General features: G+C 37.3%; 2 protein-coding genes across 6 annotated transcripts in view; both read right to left on the reverse strand.

Moving 5' to 3' along the window:
- The window catches only part of LOC137487670 (uncharacterized), a 579,101-nt gene that overhangs the window by 26,806 nt on the left and 532,473 nt on the right, over positions 1 to 19,822 (reverse strand). The window lies entirely within an intron of this gene.
- rpap2 (RNA polymerase II associated protein 2) overlaps positions 3,902 to 19,822 on the reverse strand; it is a 30,340-nt gene continuing 14,419 nt past the window's right edge. For 2 of the 3 annotated variants that reach the window (NM_001024432.3, NM_001277930.1), the window contains exons 11-12: positions 17,456 to 17,524; positions 3,902 to 4,763 (exon numbers count right to left, since the gene is read on the reverse strand). In NM_001024432.3, the coding sequence (NP_001019603.2) occupies positions 4,610 to 4,763; positions 17,456 to 17,524 (223 nt within the window). In that variant the 3' untranslated portion in view covers positions 3,902 to 4,609. Of the gene's footprint in view, positions 4,764 to 15,668; positions 16,191 to 16,737; positions 17,525 to 19,822 lie in introns of those variants that run through there. The other variant, XR_012387510.1, reaches the window with a different exon arrangement.

The raw sequence follows: 19,822 nt of genomic DNA on the forward strand, positions 1-19,822 counted from the left end.
GGCGTGCATTAGTGCCTCCACCAGTGCCAATATACAGCCATATCACACTGCTACGAGTGTGATATTGCGTTTATACAACAGTTTGACGGCATAATTGTGTATATAAAAACAAAATCAAACATGGACAGTCTCAAAAACCCTTTTGTATTTGAAACTACTTTCTTCCGCGTTGGATTCAAATCATAAGCTGACAGTTAAACAGCTGAGCGTGCATCTTTTAAACTTTAGATCTGTAGTGTCTGCTTTTTGCTGGCTGTATATAATACACAAAGGGTAAAGAGGCTGTACGGGTGCTGATATTATATATATTACGGCTATCAGACATTCAGGTTCAAAAACCAGAAAGAACTGTTGTATAAAAACTAACAGCAATGCGACACTATGAAACCACAGCACATTTGCTTATGCTCATTGAGCAAGCTCATACACAACACACAAAAAAGTGAAATGAGTGAGGAGGCATGTGGACATTACACACAGTTTAAATCAATTTTAGCATATCAAAGTCAAATTTATGCAAATGAAATATATTTTCCCAACAACAAAATTGTGGCTAGTAATAATGGCTAGTGTAATGTTGAAAAACTACTAGCCACAGTGGCTAGTGATCAAAAAAGTTTATGTCAAGCCCTGGCTAAGAAATAAATCTTTAAGTTAATAGTTAGATTCTCAATTGGCATGTATTGCTCATTTATGGAATCTTCCACTGCACAAAAATGTTTAAAAGCTTCTTTATACTGAGAAAAAAAGTTCTTATTAGAAAGGTTTAGTGAACAAGTTCCTCCATAAATGGCTTCTCTACTGCATCAATGCAAAAAATAAACAAATAAATACAAATTTGTATGTTTTTAACATTTAAAAACATTTTAAAATAAATGTTTTGACATAAGATATAAAACGTCGGCTGAAGAAGATCCCATGTTCAATGCAAATCCTAATTAGAGGTCAATTTATAAACTCTATAAAGTAGTCTTTACTTTCAGTCTAAATTGGAAGCCTCCCAGTTTGGTTTCCAGTAATTATAAGTGATTATATATTACAAATTTAAATACTAAAAAGACCATTATTATGCTCTTAAAATATTATTATTAAATGAAAGTAATGGGTGAGATAATGTCCCATCTTTCAGAGTAACAGATATAAAAATTCAACAATACACTTTTTCTGACCTAGTCCTCAAATGGCTAAAAAAAAAAAGATCTAGCCAGATTCGCAATTCCAAGAATGCAGAGAACAGACCCATGTTCTTGTGGAGACCATTCTTGCCAAGTGACACTTAGATGTACTTAGCTTTATTGCCTAATGACTACAGCCCCATTGACACCCTCTGCCAATGCATTGATGAAATTAACAGTTGGATGTGCCAAAACTTTCTTCAGTTAAACAAAGTGAAAGTCATTGAAAACAGAGATGAGGTTCTCAAGGTAAATGCATACCTTGGCTCTAAAGGTCAAACAACAAAAAATAAGGTCTTGATGAGATTCTTGGTGTGATTTTAGAATCAGATCTAAGTTTTAGTAGTCATGTCAAAGCAGTAACTAAATCAGCATACTACCATCTGAAAATCATTGCAAGAATGATATGTTTTGTTTCCATTGAGAAACCTGTTCATGCTTTTATCAGCAGCAGGGTGGATTACTGTAACGGCCTCCTCACTAGGCTTCTTAAACAAACAGCCAGACAGTTGCAGCTCATACAGAATGCTGCGGCCAGGATTCTGACCAAAACCAGAAAATCAGAGCACATCACACCTGTCCTCAGGTCTTTACACTGGCTCCCAGTTACACTCAGAATAGATTTTAAAGTATTGTTTCTTGTCTACAAATCACTAAATGGCCTAGGAGCTCATTACAGATGTGCTAAGTGGATATGATCACTTGCCTTAACTTGCCTAAAAACAAAAAGGTTTGTAAAGTGTACCATGTTATAACCTTTCATTAATTAAAAAAATGTATTCTTTGGAAAGAATTCAGTCACAAAGTGTGTTCAATATAAGAAAAAATAATAATTATATTTAGCAAACTATATTTTAGCAAACTACTTTAGCAAATTATATTTTGTTTTTGATACATGCATACTGTATACAGGGGGACAAGTGTTCAACATGTCAGCATTTTTCTCAGAAAACATATTTCTAAAGATGTCGTTTACTTGGAATTTTCACCAGATGTTGATAACAACCTATGAAATACATATATGAAAAGAAAACAAATCTTATTTGTTTACGAATAAAGTAATAAAATGAAATGATGCAGAGAAAAAGTATTAAAACAGACAGCAGCTTAACTCTCTCAGTAGTCTTTCAGCAGCACTCTGCTCTTCGTAAATATTAATTTATACTGATGAAGGGCAGAGGCTGCTGAATAACTACGGAGAGATTTCAGCTGCTGTCTGGGCATTCACTGCCTTTTTACACCTCATTTCTTCATGTGTTCATTACTATTGTCCTGCGCAATTTCATTTTATTACACATAGATTATTTTCTAAACTAATTTAATTTTCTTTTCTTTTCATATATGTATTTATTTGGTTGTTACCAGCATCTGGTGAAAATTTCCGGTCAACCTTAAGAAATATGTTTTCTGAGAAAAACTGTGAAGTGTTAAATACTGATCTCCCCCACTGTATCATTTCAGATTTTGTACATTTAACACCATGAAGGCATGACCTCTCACATTAATTGCATATTTTGAGGATGTTTGAGCTGTAAAGCTTCCTTCCCTAACAGAAGATTATGTATTTGTTTTAAGAACTTATGCACCTCTTCCTTCCTCAAAATGAGTTCTGAATGCTTTATGAGGGTTAAGAGTGAAGCAGGATTTTCTTTTAACTGCTGATATTATTTGACGCACATTAAAATCTGAATTTGATTATTCCATTGTCAATTTTTTCCAATTAAAAAAAAAAAGTTAATTATTGATTATAAATTACTACCAACCAATAAAAACAACCCATTAAATGGCATATCTTGGTCTACATTTTTGCCAAACATGGAATATATTGCTACAGGTATGTTACATTGCACGTTTTAGATGTCAAATCCACTAGAGGGCACGATCTACATTTTTATGAATCTAAAATATGTAATGTAGAACAGCATTTCCCAACTCCTGGGCCACGAACCGGTACTGGTCTATGGATCAATTGATACTGGGCCGCACAAGAAATCTTTAATTATTTCCATTTTATTTTTTATCTGGGTCTAAACTATTTTTTATTTAGAAAAATATTTTATTTTGACTCGGCTCTCGGTTACATCTCAGTCACTTAAGCGCCAAAATCTAACCTACAAGCTAGCAAAACGAGTAATAAACTGACGTCTTTGGAAAGTTTCTTTGCAAACAGGAAACTCCCCAGTGAAGGACCCAATAACTGCCAAGAAATGGATCCCTTATCCATTTGTCAACAAATTAGGTGAATCCAGTATATCTGTACAAGAGGATCAAATGCTGGAAATCGCAAATGATAGCGGCCGTTCTATTTTCGCATCTTTTCTTTGAGTTCATTATTTCAAATGTAGGTGCGCGGCTTGCACACACCTATTGAGAGCAATGCGCACAAGTGGCGAGACGCGCTCATGACTTCCAGACGCACCTAGTTGAAATCATCTTCAGAATGCTGCGAGTGTAACCGAGGGCAGCTAGTAAGTGCTGGGCAGGTAAACCTCACTCCTCTGACCCCTAAAGGTGTTCTAGCGAGCGACGCTAGAGGCTATGGTCTTTAGCCTCCTTGGTAGAGCAACCGACTTTCATGCGGAAAGTCACCATTTCGATCCCAGCTCAGAGCGGAATGGGTGGTGTTGGACCGGCGGGGTTACAAGAGTACACAGCAACGTGACAAAAACTGACTGCTCACCTTCATTTTTTGGTATGTTTCGGTAGACAATCACAGAACACCCAAACACTGCAGACCTTTTTAATTTTCTCCAAAATTAAAACTTGTTTGAGAGTTGCAGTATTGTTTTATCAGCTTGTCATAATCTGAGAAATGATGATTGCTCAGCACCCCCACAGGACGGAAAAATTGTCATAATAAGGATGGGGATTACTGACTTGGGTATGTTTTGTTGTATGTTTCAGATACACATCTTTCTTGTACACGTCTATGAAAAAGGCAGAACTTGTTGTACAGTTCATCTTAATAACGACTGACCTTAACGCTTCCCTAAACCCGACCAATAGTGTTTTCAAAGGCAAACGTATGAGAAAAGTGCACTGCAATCGCATCATTTTACCTTGATTTTGCATATTTTTTTTACCGTTGAGGAACCATGTACAACACAACACAAAACACAACACTCATTACAAATTAAAGACACTGTTAAGTTGTTTGTGGAATATATTTGATGACCTGAACGTTAATGAACCCTATTTGTCTATAATGTATTGATGCAAATAAAATTAGTGTGAAAATGAACAAAGTTATCGGCATCAAATTGCCTTGTAACATTTATCTTACCTAGAAACTCCAGTCAAATGTATGAAATGTAGGCTGAAGCACATATTTCCACTGAGGCTGTGTTGCAGAATGACTTAACACTCAAATGTAGCACAGAACCATTGTGTTGGGACAGGTTTTTATTTTCATCTCTAAAAGAGTGTTCTGTACATCACGTTTGTATAGGGACGCACGGTTTGAAGAGCAGCACGAGGTTGTGAAGATCTTTGTCCTCCAGTTTCAGCTCTTTCATGAAACAGGAGATGTATTCTAACGAAGACACGCTCGCCAACGACTCTCGCAACAATGGTGACACTTCTGTTAACCTGAACAAACAAACAAAATTATTTTTAAACTATGAGCATGTAAATAAATCCATTTTGAAAGTAAAAACAGTCAATATTTGGGTACACAGAGTGAAGTGAATGGAAGAAATCATTTTTTTACAATCCTATTTGCTCAAATAATAAAACAAAACTCCATGATGGTGTTATCAAGACTTTCAGAAAAAGAAAGGAAATTGTGTGATGCTGATAATGGCAGCCAGAAAAGAGAACAACGTCAAATTTCCTGTCCTACCCAACCACATAGACACTGCATAAGCTGTAATTGTAATTTTTTGGAATTTAATGAAAAGATGATATAATACATACATAAATACAATCATAAACATTCATACTTTTTTAAAAAACAACTAAAAACTTTCAAGGATTTAAGATGCTGATGACCGATAAACGCATCAAGACAGTCTTGTGAAAAGTTTCTATATGGCCATAAATCATCATCATTTAAAACTGCGTATTTTTTTCCTCCATTTTGGGCTTCTGTCCACACTGAAATGGCACTTTTAGAGAAAAAAAAAAATCTTTTTGAAAACGCTCTCCAAAGAGGATATACTTGAAAACACTAGTTGCGGTTGTGACTGTGAAAATGGAGGCTTTGGAATATTATAATTTTTGTCATGTGACCAATTCAGCTAAAATGGTGGACAATAGGGTTGGGCCAATAGACGATGCCATGGTCCATCACTGATGGTCAATAGACAACACAATGCTGAGCCAGCATCACCGATCCTCATAAGAATCATAAGAATAAAATCATTCATTTATTCATTTTTTTGTCAGCTTAGTCCCTTTATTAATCCGAGGTCGCCACAGCGGAATGAACTGCCAACTTATCCAGCAAGTTTTTACGCAGCGGATGCCCTTCCAGCCGCAACCCATCTCTGGGAAACAAGAATAAATTATATTACAATAGTCATTTTAATAGCAAACATGTCACAAGCAACTGTTTTTGCTGTAGTTTGGATCAGATGAACGCAGACTTGAAGATCAAAATATACTTGGAAAAAAAAATTGTACTGTTTTAAAACTTTTGATCGGTAGTGTACATAACTGATAGTTTCCTTGGTAAAAGAAATAGCTTCAGTGCATGCTAAACACCCATAAACATCTGCATTTATGCCTCTTTCTGAAGTCATCCATCCACAGGTCTTTCTGGAAAAGGAATAAGGTCTCGGATTCAACCTGTTCTACAGTTTCTGCAGCTTTATCTATTATTGAACGGCTCTCAACAAAAGAGCTCAGGCCAGAGGCACAGCTGACATAAGGCACTGAGAAGTCAACTTGCAAATTATTGATAAGGGGAAAATAACAGCGCTGATAAACAGACTGAACGCCTCGAATGAGTTCTGAAACCTAATCAAAATAAACAGCCAAAAACAAAAACGCTGAGATTACAGTTAATTTACAGTTAACAGTGAACAAGTTCCCTATACTGGAAAATTGTAGTAATTTCAATATAAAAAATGGTAAAAATAGATTAGTAATAGTTTATTTATTCTTTAATAAAAAGTGAAGCTTACAAAAAGGAAAACGGCTGAGTGGAGCCAACACTAACCTACGTATTACTTAGTCAAAAGATGGCGCCAAAACAAGTCAAAAACAGCAATGGATGAGGAAGACAAGCATATACAGAATTCAGTAATCAACATTTGAAGTAGGTCAAAAACCTAAAAAAGTTCTTCTAAATCTATTCAACAACACCCATTCTTGTCTTTGGATGATTTTGAAAAACTTTTTTGACCCACTTCATATGTTGGCTACTATATATGAATGTGAACGTATCCACTGGCGGTCAAGATCATTTGAAGTTCCCAGTTGAGCCTCTGTTATTGGATTTAGGTGGTGTTATCTGGAAATAACATAGCTTAGAATATAGTGACTGATCAATCGGAATCAAGCATACCAGAAAGCAGTGTAATAAGTAGTAATAATATACTTGCACGCTTATAAACAACTAGTTAACAGCTATAACATGTTCGATAATCTAAAGGCGGGTTGTCAATCAGGTGTGTTTAATTAGGGTTGGAGCTAAACTGTGCAGAGCTGCGGTCCTCCAATTTGACAGCTGTGATGGGAAGTGTTGCTCTGTATGGTCATCTTTACCAAGTAGAGTTCCAACATCACATCTGCCATTGAACTGGACTACAAATCCCATCCTGCCCTGCAGTCACACACCAGTTTCAGCTCCTCTCCTGATTACGCACACACTATACATTGTGGAGTCTTGTTTAGCTGTAGTGAGCATTTCAAAGCATTTCCTAGATTGTCTAGCCGTGTTTTGACCTTTGTTTGTTTTATGTTTGTTTTGCTGCTGCCATGATTTTTTGCTTGTTAAACCCACAGTGCTTTTGGTAGTGATGGTGGAATGAAGCTTTCAGAACCAGTGAACCATTCGGCTCAACTGTATCTGAAAAAGGTTCGTTCCTCAAAGCTTCACAAATCAGAGCTCGATAAGGACCTCTGCTGGTTAAAGTGTGCGAAAGCACTGTGTTGCAAAAATGTCAAACACTCACATCATAAATTTATGTTTATCGTATTTCAACCGGTCTTACACCCACCCACTCGTTCTGAGGGGGATTGAACTGGCGATTCCTGCATGGTAAGTGAATGCTCTAAGGAGAAAGCTTTTGGAGTGAGGCTTATGGGCTGCACTCAACAGCTGGCCACTACACACTAGACTACAAAATGCATTGGCTTTCTTTAAAAATAGTTGTAAATAATGCACTAATACACTTTAGTATGGCTCAAAAGCTTTTTACTATTAATTATTTTTGTATTTTAGTCGAATTACTGGTGCATGGGACTAGTCTAGTGACTCGAAACAGCAGAAAAGTATGTAATCCATGCCTAATTTCTCGCTATACACGTTATTAACCCACAAGAGTGTTTAAACCTTTGAATCAAAATTTGAAGCAGTCACGTGGATATAGACGAAAATAAAGCTTCAGAAGTCACTGATCATGTAATTATGGCAAAACACATCAAGCTCCAGTACACTGCTTCTCTGCTAGACTGTATCATTCACTGTAGAACTTATTTGATACATGCTTCAAAGCTGCCGGACACGGTAACATGACTAGCTTTTTTGATTACCTACATGCTACCGTCTTTCCCTGTTTTTGACCATGTCTGACCACTCTAATAAAAGTTGCAGTTTGGCTCTGACCCTTGTTGTCTCCCCCCTATCATTATACAAAGTATATTTAACTCTCCTTGACATGCATTAACTTAAGAGTCTAATAATAAGCCAAAAGAGCTGTTCCCAGATGAACAAGTGCAGTGAAATCCTGCAGGCCTAGAGCAATAAATCAGAGCCGTGATCTTTAAATAGGGAGAAGTTTAATGGTGGCCGTGTGTTGTTCCTCAGGTGGAATGTTTCCCATGCTGTGCCCGCAGCTTCACGGATCCACAGCAATCATGGCACGATAAGATACGGCTTTGTGTTGTTGACACAGACAGGGAGCAGCACGGATCTCTCCTCAGTGTTAGAGACTCTGAACCAGCCTTCATAAACCTGAGGGAAGTCACACACGCCACCTGGCACTGGACAAACATCATCATGCTGTCTCCTCTAACACACACACAATTGTTTTGGTGGTTCTCTATAGGCGTTATATATATCTAACTCTAAAAACTGCTTATTATATGGCCTTATCCTAACCTGACCCCCCAAACCCAACCTTCACAGAAAACCTGTGGCAATTATTTTCGAAAAGACCCTGTTTAATATGATTTTTTAACAGTTTTGAATTACAAGGACATGTCCTAAGAAACCCCCACCATAACATATATCTAGGTCATGCCATTTCATCATCTCTTCTTAAACCACAAAGCCACACACACGCCAAAACCTCAATTCTTTCAAATGAGCTGCAAGATAATGTGCTGAAATTGACAACAAATACATAAATCAAATTGTCAAATTTAAACACTTTGCAACTATAAGTAGAAAAGAGGTATATATAATATACATAATATATCATGTATATTATGCTGATCATAATATACATGTATATTATGATCAGGACATTATTATTCATTTTTAAGATTCATATTTTACATGATCAGTATTTACATTATTTAGTATTTACAGTATTAACAATCAGAATTGTTTATAATTACCGTTTTGATTTGTCACAATGACATTTTACAATCTGAACTAACCTTGTCTTGCGATAAAAAGGTCAAATTATCAGACTTTTTTAAAGCCTCATTACCTACCACACACGCAGGGGTTATCTCTGTTTGATTTACATAGTTTTTTTTTTTTTTTGCATGTTGTTCGCTTCGAAATAACTGATTTGGCAGACAAACATATTTCCAAATAAATAAATATGTCTGTTTGTCTCTGTTATATCTGCAAATTGATATGTGCATATACACACTTCTTTATCAGGTACACCTTACTAGTACTGGGTTGGACCCCCTTTTGCCTACAGAACTGCCTTAATCCATCGTGGCATAGGTACTGGAATTATTCCTCAGAGACTTTGGTCCATATTGGCATGATGGCATCACGCAGTTGCTGCAGATTTGTCGGCTGCACATCCATGATGCCAATCTCTCGTTCCATCACATCCTAAAGGAGGCCATTTGAGTACAGTGAACTCATTGTCATGTCCAAGAAACCAGTGTGAGATGATTCACGCTTTATGACATGGCGGGTTATCCTGCAGGAGGCAGCCATCAGAAGATGGGTACACTGTGGTTATAAAGGGATACTCGAGTAGCCTGTGGTGTTGACACAATGCTCAATTGGTACTAATGAGCCCAAAGTGTGCCAAGAATATAACCCTCACACCACCACAACAGCCTGAAATGTTGATACAGGGGAACCTGTACCATGCAAAATTGAGACTCGTCAGACCAGGCAACATTTTTATAATTTTCTATTGTCCAATTTTAGTGAGCCGTGTGAATTGTAGCCTCAGTTTCCTGTTCTTGGGTGACAGGAGTGGCACCTGGTGTGGTCTTCTGCTGCTGTAGCCCATCTGCCTCAAGGTTGGACATGTTGTGCGTTCAGAGATGCTCTTCTGCATACCTCGGTTGTAAAGAGTGACTATTTAATTTACTGTTGCCTTTCTATCAGCTGGAACCAGTCTGGCCATTCTCCTCTAATCTCTAGCATCAACAAGGCATTCGCGCCCACAGAACTGCAACTCGCTTAATATTTTCTCTTTTTTGCATCATTCTCTGTAAACCCTCCCATTCTCTGTTTGTGCGTGAAAATCCCAGTGGATCAGCAGTTTCTGAAATACTTGAATCAGCCCGTCTGGCACCAACAACCATACCATTTTCAATGTCACTTAAATCAACTTTCTTCCCCATTCTTATGCTCGCTTTGAACTCATCTTGACCATGTCTACATATCTAAATGCATTGAGCTGCTGCCATGTGATTGGCTGATTAGAAATTTGTGTTAACAAGCAGTTGGACAGGTGTATGTAATAAAGTGTATATAGTTGTGCTTTTCATAAGGCTATATATGTACAGTAGTATTGACATTTTTTTTTACATGTTTGAAAAATCATTTTTTGTTTTAAAAATGCAATTATTGTTAATGTTGGGTATTGTTAATATTATTATTATTAGTAGTACCAGTAAAAAAATATTATGCATAAGGTTAGCTCATAAAAGAAAAAAAAAGCATTCAATTATTAGTTCACTCAGGTCTATTAAATGATATTAAAAATGATGAGTACCTTAAACGTAAACTAAGATGAAAACTTAAGATCAAATCCCCTCTTAATGCAGTTATGGAACTAAAGTAACTTCCGAATCAATCCTCAACAGAGCTACAAATCTTTATCGAGTAGACAAATATTAACTTAGAGTGAAAACAAATGCACACAAATCATACACACACTCACACATAAATCACTTGTGTCTTATGGCTTTACAGAGTGTGTTCCTGAAGAGAAAACAATGCTCCCTGATTTCCTCAGTGCTGTTCCTGTCCGCTCTGCTTCAAGCCAGGCCTTCCAGCTGCTCATCCGTCCACCACATACTTTCACTGTCAGCACACAGAAGGCCAGCGAGGCACCATAAAACCTCAGTCCACAGCCGGCAGCTCATAAACCCATAGCATTATCTGCCGTGGCAATAATCTGAGCTTTTATACGCGGCAGAGAAACAGTCACGCTGGCCTCTCATGGCAAATACCAACACATGTGGCACTTTCCCATGCAGGAGCAAATGGACACAAGCCATGCGGAGGTAGATTATTAGCTTAAGCAATCTAAACGCAGTGTTTGACAGATGAAAGATGCCAAACATGTTGTGACTCGAGTCGACTCTGGTTGAAGGCAATCTGGACACGCGTTTAGATCTGAGGTACCATGAGCCACAAATCAGATTTTAAGTGAGAGACTGAAACAACAACAAAAAAAAAAAAAAAAAAAATCAGGCCTAAGTGCTAGTTAAGGGAGAAATTCCAGTCACCACCAGCATTTTTGATGATATATATATTAAATTTGAGCATTTTCTGCTGTAAACAAATGAACATAATATGTATCATAGTAGAGAACCAGGTCTCTGGTTTTAAATAAAAAAAACAAACAAACAGAATATTCTGTCTTCAAGTATCAATGGTTTATTGCCACTTTAATATAGGTCATTTATCTTATTTATTTATTTATTTTTACAAAAAAAGTAGTGATGTGCGATACCACTGGTTTCCTATCTAATCCAATACCAAGTAAAATGAGGGTGAGTATTGCCGATCCGATACCAATACTTTGCCCAAAAATTACTGTGGAAATTAAAGTAACAAGTAGTGTACTTAAAAGTGTCACTTCATACTGAATATGAGACACTTTACGGGGTTTTTTGTTTATTGATGAAGAATTATCATACAAAAAAGAGCTAACTTACATATTTATTGACAGCATCTGAGCATGTATACTTCTTAAAACGCCTGCCTCAAAATTTTAACATAAAACAATAAACATTCACACTTTTTGGTTTAGTGACATGCTAATCTGGTCTCCTTGAAGATCTTGAACCTTTTTCTGTTGTTTTATCATTGTCAAAAAAAAAAAAAAAAACAAGCTCCCAAAATACAGCCACATCGCCACATTTTCTCCCTCTGTACCTGGTTAGTGATTGCCAGCTGCACCTAAGAACTCTGTGATGTCTGCCTCACCCTAGCAGTACCCCTGCCTCTCTTTTCCTCCTCTTCTGACCAACTAGTCATGACATTGTCATATTCTGTCTTGTAATTTATATGTAGATGTTTGATTAGGTTTGTGGTATTACCACAGTACCACACGGTTTTGTTAAACGTGTCACAAACGGCATTGTTTGAGTTTCTGGAACTGAAAAAGCTCAACACATAACTTCGCTTGTGCTCACCCATATCCATGGACAGCATGGCTGAACAACATGTGCCAGGCCAGCGGACTGAGTGGCTAACAAGTGTACTTCGCAGTTGTACAGTGCCACATTACGCACTAGACTTGGCAGGCGGAAGAATAAGGAGTTCAGACCAGAGATGTATAAAGTACAAGAGAATGAGACTTAAAGTACAAGTACTCTATCAAAAAAGAGACTTGAGTAGAAGTTGAAGTGCTCTTTAAGCACCATTCTTAAGTGGAAGTACTAAAGTATTTAACATTTTTTGTACTTAAGTATTGCAAGTAGTTTATTTCAAAATTTACTACTGAAGTACTGAAAGTAAAAGTACAAGTATTGTGTTATGTAGTTGTTAAAGAAAGCAGTCAAAAGACATCATATTGTTTTGTTTATTTTAAATATCTTTTTTGGGGGTACGTGATTAAGCAGAACGAAAAGAAACATGGCTTACGATACTGTTTTTCTTTCGCGCTTGAACCACAGATCTGAAAGATTATAACAGCTATAACACACACCTTTCAAAGTTGTGTCACAAAAACACTCCGTAATCCACTCAAAACGCTATTGAAACCCATTTTTGGATCGCAAATTACCGTTTGTAAACGCTGTAAACGGACGTTCTAAACATTCTAGCGGAAGACGCTGGTCACTATGGCGCCCCTCCCATACAGCAGCCAAGAAAAAGGTCTAGAATTGTAACAAGTAGGGGTGTGAGTCTACTCTGGTCTCACAGTTTGGTTCGGTTACGATTATCATGCCTTCGATTCGGTTCAATTTGATATCTTGGTGCATTGACCATGCTTTTCATACAGAATTAGATTTTTTCTTCACAACATTTTAATTTTATTAAAATTTTTAAATATATTTATTTTATATATTATTTGTAATACAATTTTGTTCTTCAATACAGCAGTAAGATTTTGAACTGTACCCTTAATTTGACCTGCTCAAAGAAAACACACTTTCTGAATGTATCAAACAAAACTCCAATACATGCACAGAGGACAGCATGAGCATTTATAGCAAATAAACTCATGTCAATATTATCCCGCTTGCTTTTTGAGCGCTGACAGGTGAGGTCTTACACCCCTATGATTGATTATTCTTCACCTGCTCAACAGAAAGGGCTGCGATCGACTTTAGAAAAAAGCGATGTTCACCAATGGCGGGAAGAACAGCCGGGGTTACAGTCTGTATGCGCATAATAAGAGGTTATCTAAGGTTATCCGTAATAGACACAGTGGAGAAAACTCGCACCTCAGGCACTCTCGTGTCTGGATCCACAAGTATCGCTTTATCAGCCAAGAGGAGAGGAAAAGTTATCTCACAAACAGGCCAGCGGGTCAAAAGTCCAAAGTGAGAGAGGTAAAGATTAAAGAGTAAAGAGTACTAGCGAAATAGCGGCTCATGTGCTGTGCCGCCTTCACTGTAGTTAGAGCGTTAATTAGTCGCCCTCGCCTCCTTCGCCATAGTATTCTACTGTGACATCGCGCAGAGGAGATAAATGACGTCAGTACGTAATAACCGGTTGTGATCTATTACTGAAACGACATCAATAATTTTGACACCCCTAGTAACGAGTAACGATGCAGCACATAAAAAAATCGATCAGAGTAAAAGTATTAAACTCATCGAAAATATGTACTGAAGTAAAAGTGGAAATAGGAGAAAAAAAGACAATAGTCCTGTATAGTACAGATACAGCTTTTTAGTACTGAAGTACAGTAGTGAAGTAATTCTACTTTGTGACTATACATCTCTGGTTCCAACTAAGTTGGCATTATTCAGATAAACTAAGGTAATTGTGGTTACTTTCCGCTGTATTTCTATTTACAATACATTTTTGCTACAAATTACTAAAAGTTTGGATATTTTGATCGATTTTGAAACACACAAAGCTGGTATCGAAGATAACGATACTTTAGTATCAATCTGCACATCACAAAAAAAAAAAAAAAAGTTAAAAAACGTGCAGGTTCAGCCATCAAAGCTGAAAGCCATCAAAGCAATGTTATTAGTATAACAGTATTAAAACAGAGAGTTATTTTAGACCTAAATGATTTAAATGAATTATATCTAAACACTTAAATGCTAAATAAAAGTTTATTTAATAATCAACGAATCAAATATATATTTTTTTAATAGCCAAAACTAAATAAAACATCTTTTGAGTGAATATTTATATTGCCAGCTTTGAAAGCCAAAGATCCTGGATAATCACTAGCCACATGAACGCTCACAGGCAGGCCTCAATGACCTGAAGCTCAAGTGACAAAATGAAAGAGTCAGATTACTTCATGTCTCATTCCCCAACGAGAAAACAGTAGTAGTAACGTAAAGTCAGTCTGCATAAGGGGAACATGCTAATGACGTTTACTGCCAGTGCGAACAGTGTGGAGACATACACAAATCCATATGTTGCCAGGCAGGTGGGACAGCCTATGATATTGGGTGCTGCAAAGTATTGCGCCTGCTGGAGCAAAATTCCTTGATTATTACTCCAGAATGGGAGTATTGTCCCTAGCCACATTGATCTAGCAGTGGTTCTCAAACTGTGGTACGCATGCTTCCGTCTAGTGGTACACGGAGGAATCGCAGAAAAATAAAAGAAAAATTGAACACACTTTTAACCCTTTGATGCATCTGATAACACGATTGATCAGCAACGGCTGTTTCCTGGAGTGTAGGATCGCTGGTGTGCTTAGTGTTTAGTGCATGGCATTATCAGATAGACATCATCAGCAGACACGCACTAGGGAAGCCCTTCTGCATACCAGTGCTGCTGTGGTGGCATTTCAGTTACTGCAAACTCAGGAATTTCCCCATCTTGCATAATTGGTAAAATAATTACTACAAATATGTGTTCATAGTTGTGTAAAATAATGCGATTTTCCATATATAAAGTTATTTGTTTTGCAAAGCAGCATAGCTTTCAGTTTCGTTTGTTCAGATTTAGCCTAATGGATTTGGATGTGATTTAAATGTCGCGGCACTTGAAGTTTGGAGCTAGAATATAATTAAAGTTAGTCTCCGTATGTGGTTGACACAAACTCCACGGTTCACTTAAGATGTGATCTCAGTCACACTCAATCACAGCAAGCTATTGCCGCACATATGAATGAATAAATCATGTATGTATTGGTCAAGCAGTGTATAGATGCGTTTAATGCATATCTGTCAACCCTCCCGTTTTTTTGCCGGGATTCTCCCCTATTTTATAATTCTATTCTGCTATCTTTTTATCCCGCTTGCTTTACTGACACACAAAGCTTACTCTAATGCCCAATAAGCAGATCTAATTTCTAGATATACAAATATGTCATACCGATGTACATGCCGCATATATTGAAAAATTTATCAAAAAGAGTTAATATATGAATATGATGACATACAGCCTATATTTATTGATCGAACTGAACTTAAACACTAAAAACTGAACTACACTGTTCCAGTTACTATGACCATATATGTGAAGCTGCTTTGACACAATCTACATTGTAAAAGCGCTATACAAATAAAGCTGAATTGAATTGAATATCTATGAGGTTCAATGAACATTTCCAGGTTTTGATAAATAGGCTACTACTATATTTTAATGCTTTACATTCAAGTACAGCAGTTTTCTTTTTACTTTTTAAGAAGTGTCATTTTTTATTAACTTTTAAAAGCACATTTTAGATTAAACGTTGATGTTTTATTTATTTATTTATTTGTTTGTTTGTTTGATGGCAAGGCAGTGGCGCAGTAGGTAGTGCTGTCGCCTCACAGCAAGAAGGTTGCTGGTTCGAACCTCGGCTCAGTTGGAGTTTCTGTGTGGAGTTTGCATGTTCTCCCTGCGTTCATGTGGGTTTCCTCCGGGTGCTCCGGTTTCCCCCACTGTCCAAAGACATGCGGTACAGGTGAATTGGGTAGACTAAATTGTCCGTAGTGTATGAGTGTGTGTGTGGATGTTTCCCAGAGATGGGTTGCGGCTGGAAGGGCATCCGCTGCATAAAAAAACTTGCTGGATAAGTTTGTGGTTCATTCCGCGGTGGCGACCCCGGATTAATAAAGGGTCTAAAGCCTGGTTTATACTTCTGCGTCAAGTGACCGGCGTAACTCACGGCGCATGCAACACGTGTAGCTGTGCATTTATACTTCTGCGCGCTGTCTCTGTTGGTCTGCATTAACACTTCCAAAACGCTAGTTGGCAGTGAGGTGTAAATGTTCCTCTGTGTCGAGTTTCTTCGCTTCTGTTTTGCTTTTCCTGAACACTTCCTGGTTGTACAAGTGACTCAAACTCGCTCATTTTAAGGCATGAACCGGCGGACGTGCAACAACTTTAACTATGAGGTAAACATAAAACAAAACTTTCCATCCGGAGCTCCTTCACGGGACTCCACACTTGTAAACAATAGCTCGGGCCATTCGCGCGGCTCTCGGTCCCGCCCAGACTCGTCAGCGCTACCAAGCCGACCAATCACAGAGCTTGCGCTACGCGTCGTTGCGATGTGTAGTTACATTTTTTGAGAGGTGCACGTCAGTGATGCCGACGGCCACGGCGAAGGGCTATGCGTCAGCACCGTAGCATACGCCGGTGTTTGACGCAGAAGTATAAATCAGCCTTAAGCCGACAAAAAAATGAATAAATGAATGAATGTTTGTTTGTTTACCTGTAAGCACACTGCAGTGTTATTGTTTAAGTGGCGGACAATTATAAATATTCTTAATAATAGGAATTAATCTGCCACATTTTTAAACTGTGTAGAGCTGTGGTTGCTTGATTAGGCTTACTATGCTTCTGTATTTCAATACTGGTCATTATGGTGATACTTGGTCAGGCAATTTTTTTAGGTGGTACTAGGTGAAAAGAGTTTGAAAACCACTGATCTAAAAAAATAGCAACAGACCTACAGAAGCGTCAAGCTTTAGATAGGAAAATTATAAAAATGTTTTGGTCTTTTTTTGAGCGAGATGCTAATGGTCTAATCCGATTCAATGATTTATGCTAAGCTAAGCTAAAAGTACTCCAGACAGACTTAAAGTTTGGCTGAATAGATTAAAGAAATGATAAAACTTTGTAAAAACTGCTTTAACTAACTTACAGTGGATTGTTCCATTAAAATGGAGACAAACTGGAAACTGACATGTTTAACTGTTGTATGTAATCTAACTTGTCTGCATGAAAAAGAATGCAAAATAGAAGCGAGTGATTAATCGCCACTGTTTTGGTTAACATTTTCAGCACAAAACCTAAACCGAAAATGTGGTTTGTGCAAAGATATCCTAATTAGTATCCCTGATTTTACTATTTAAGTGTTGAAAATGCATGTTATACTTACACTGACAGAAGAACCACAGCAATTAAAGTCCACTCTGGGCTTTTGTGAATAATGTTTGTGTTCGTAAATCTGAAAAACAAAAAAGGACAATTCAGACTCCATTAGCAAAAATAAGCTCACTGTATTTTACACATCATTTAATCATCAGAAATATGCTGTGACTTACATAACACCATTAATGGCATGAAAGCAAGCCTAACATTTTTGAAGCACACACACATTTAGATTGGTCCCAAAAGAGAGATACATGAATATTTGTGTCCTGCATTTCTCACATACATTTTCAGTTCTGCTTTTCATCAAATTGTTTGGGCTTAGGGCTCTATTTTAACGATCTAGGTGCAAAGTCTAAAGTGCATGGTGCAAAAATATTAAGGGCGTGTCCAATCAGAGTCTCATCTCACATTCCTTTTAAGAGTCAGTTGCTTCGCGCCATGGCACGTTTGCTATTTACATGACGGACTTTTTAAGTGGAAAAACGGAACGCTTCACTAGTGAGAAAACAGTTACACATACCATCTGCACAAGGATAAAGAATGAGCCTCCTCCATTCGGCCACTTTACTTTCAATTTACTTAACTCTTTTTTTACTTTTGTGGACAAGGAAACGGTGTTGTACGCACTCCACTGAAGACATCCATTAGCCTGCATATTTAATTTCGTTAGTTAAGCTTAAAGATTTATTTAAAAACTATTTCTAAATTCAGTTCGAATTTCCAGCAAACGAAAAAATGAACAATGATAACAAAGTGTGGTAAAAAAAACGGAGTTATATCCAAACACGCGTCCTATTCTTATGCCCCATATGGTGTTGCATGCCTCTCCAAAATCTGACAGGAGGACAAATCTAAACTTTCTTTTATTAAACCTAATATAAATATGCATATAATAAATAATTCTGCTAATAATAACATTATACAAATGCAAATTGCCATGAATAAACAGAAAAAAGCCCCCCCGAGATGAGGCATTGGTTTTTATATTTATGTAGAAAATAATAATTTTTGTAACATTTTAATCCTTTAATTGTTTTTATATGTAAAGATATTTGTGTATTGCTGTACATCCTGTATGTATTAAGCAATGTGTAAGGGTTGAACCTGCATAGGCGCATAACTAATGTGCTCTGCGCTACTTTGAACCTGCTTTTAGTTGGTCAATGGCGCAGTCTATTTCAGCTCTTCAAAATAGCAATGCGCACCAACAATTCGCCTCAACACACCTCCTTTATAGACCAGCACACCCATTAGTCCACAAAGTGATGCAAATGGATTTGCTATTTAAAGAACGTGGCGCAAAACATGAAAATTAGGGTTGCACTGGTCTACAAAATAGCAACAAATCCCGACATAAACGACTTGCGCCTTATTGCGCCGGGTTTATAATACGGGCCTTGATGTTTAAAATAAATATTTATAGTGAATGCCAGTATTATTTCTATTTGCTTGCAATTTTTTATTCTTTTATTTTGGTGTCAACTTAAACCTAATTAAAAAATCGGTTGAGTAAGAGAAACTAAAACACACGTTTATGTTTGTATGTTTCTTGTTTCGCGTTTATAATTTGTCGCTCAGTTGGTTACCAATTTATATTATTTTCAAACTAAATCCTAAAATGTGATTCATACAACAAATTCAATTATTTTGATTTATTTTCTCACTCAACAACGTAATTTTTAACATTGCGTGGCTTATTTTCTAAAAAAAATACAGATAAACACCATACAATTGTGAGTGTGCATAGACGTCAGTCATAAAGAACTGAACTATTTGAGGAAATGCGTAATAGTAAATTCACACAGTTTTAATGGAGGCGTGTTTTTGAAGCCACTCAGATTTAGTGGCCCTCAACAGCACAGACAGAATTCCCGGAAGCAGGTTCAATCTGAGGGTGAAGTGACCCTTCAGAAGGATGGTAAATCATCTTCATAGAGTGACACACTACTTCCTGTTGACAACACCTCTATGACCGATCAAAATTTATGGTCCGTGAAACTCAAAACTGTACGGTCATGTCTGATAAACAGACATAAACACTGATTTAACATCATACACTGATACTCGTGGCGACGCAGTGGTGCAGTAGGTAGTGCTGTCGCCTCACAGCAAGAAGGTCAGTGGTTCGAACCCATCCATGCTGCCGCCCCCATATTTCAAAGTTGGGATGGAATTTCTTGGATTGTGAGCTTTCCCCTTTATCCTCCAAATGTAACACTGGTCAGTATGGTCAAACAGTTCAATCTTAGTACCATCAGACCACAGGACATGTCTCTACTAATTCTTCTTAATTTGGCAAATTGTAATCTGCCTTTTTTGTTGATTCCGGCTTGTTGATTTTCCCATGTTGTTAAAAAAGGAAGCAGTGGGT

Source organism: Danio rerio, chromosome 2 (genome assembly GCF_049306965.1).
Source record: "Danio rerio strain Tuebingen ecotype United States chromosome 2, GRCz12tu, whole genome shotgun sequence".
NCBI lineage: Eukaryota > Metazoa > Chordata > Actinopteri > Cypriniformes > Danionidae > Danio > Danio rerio.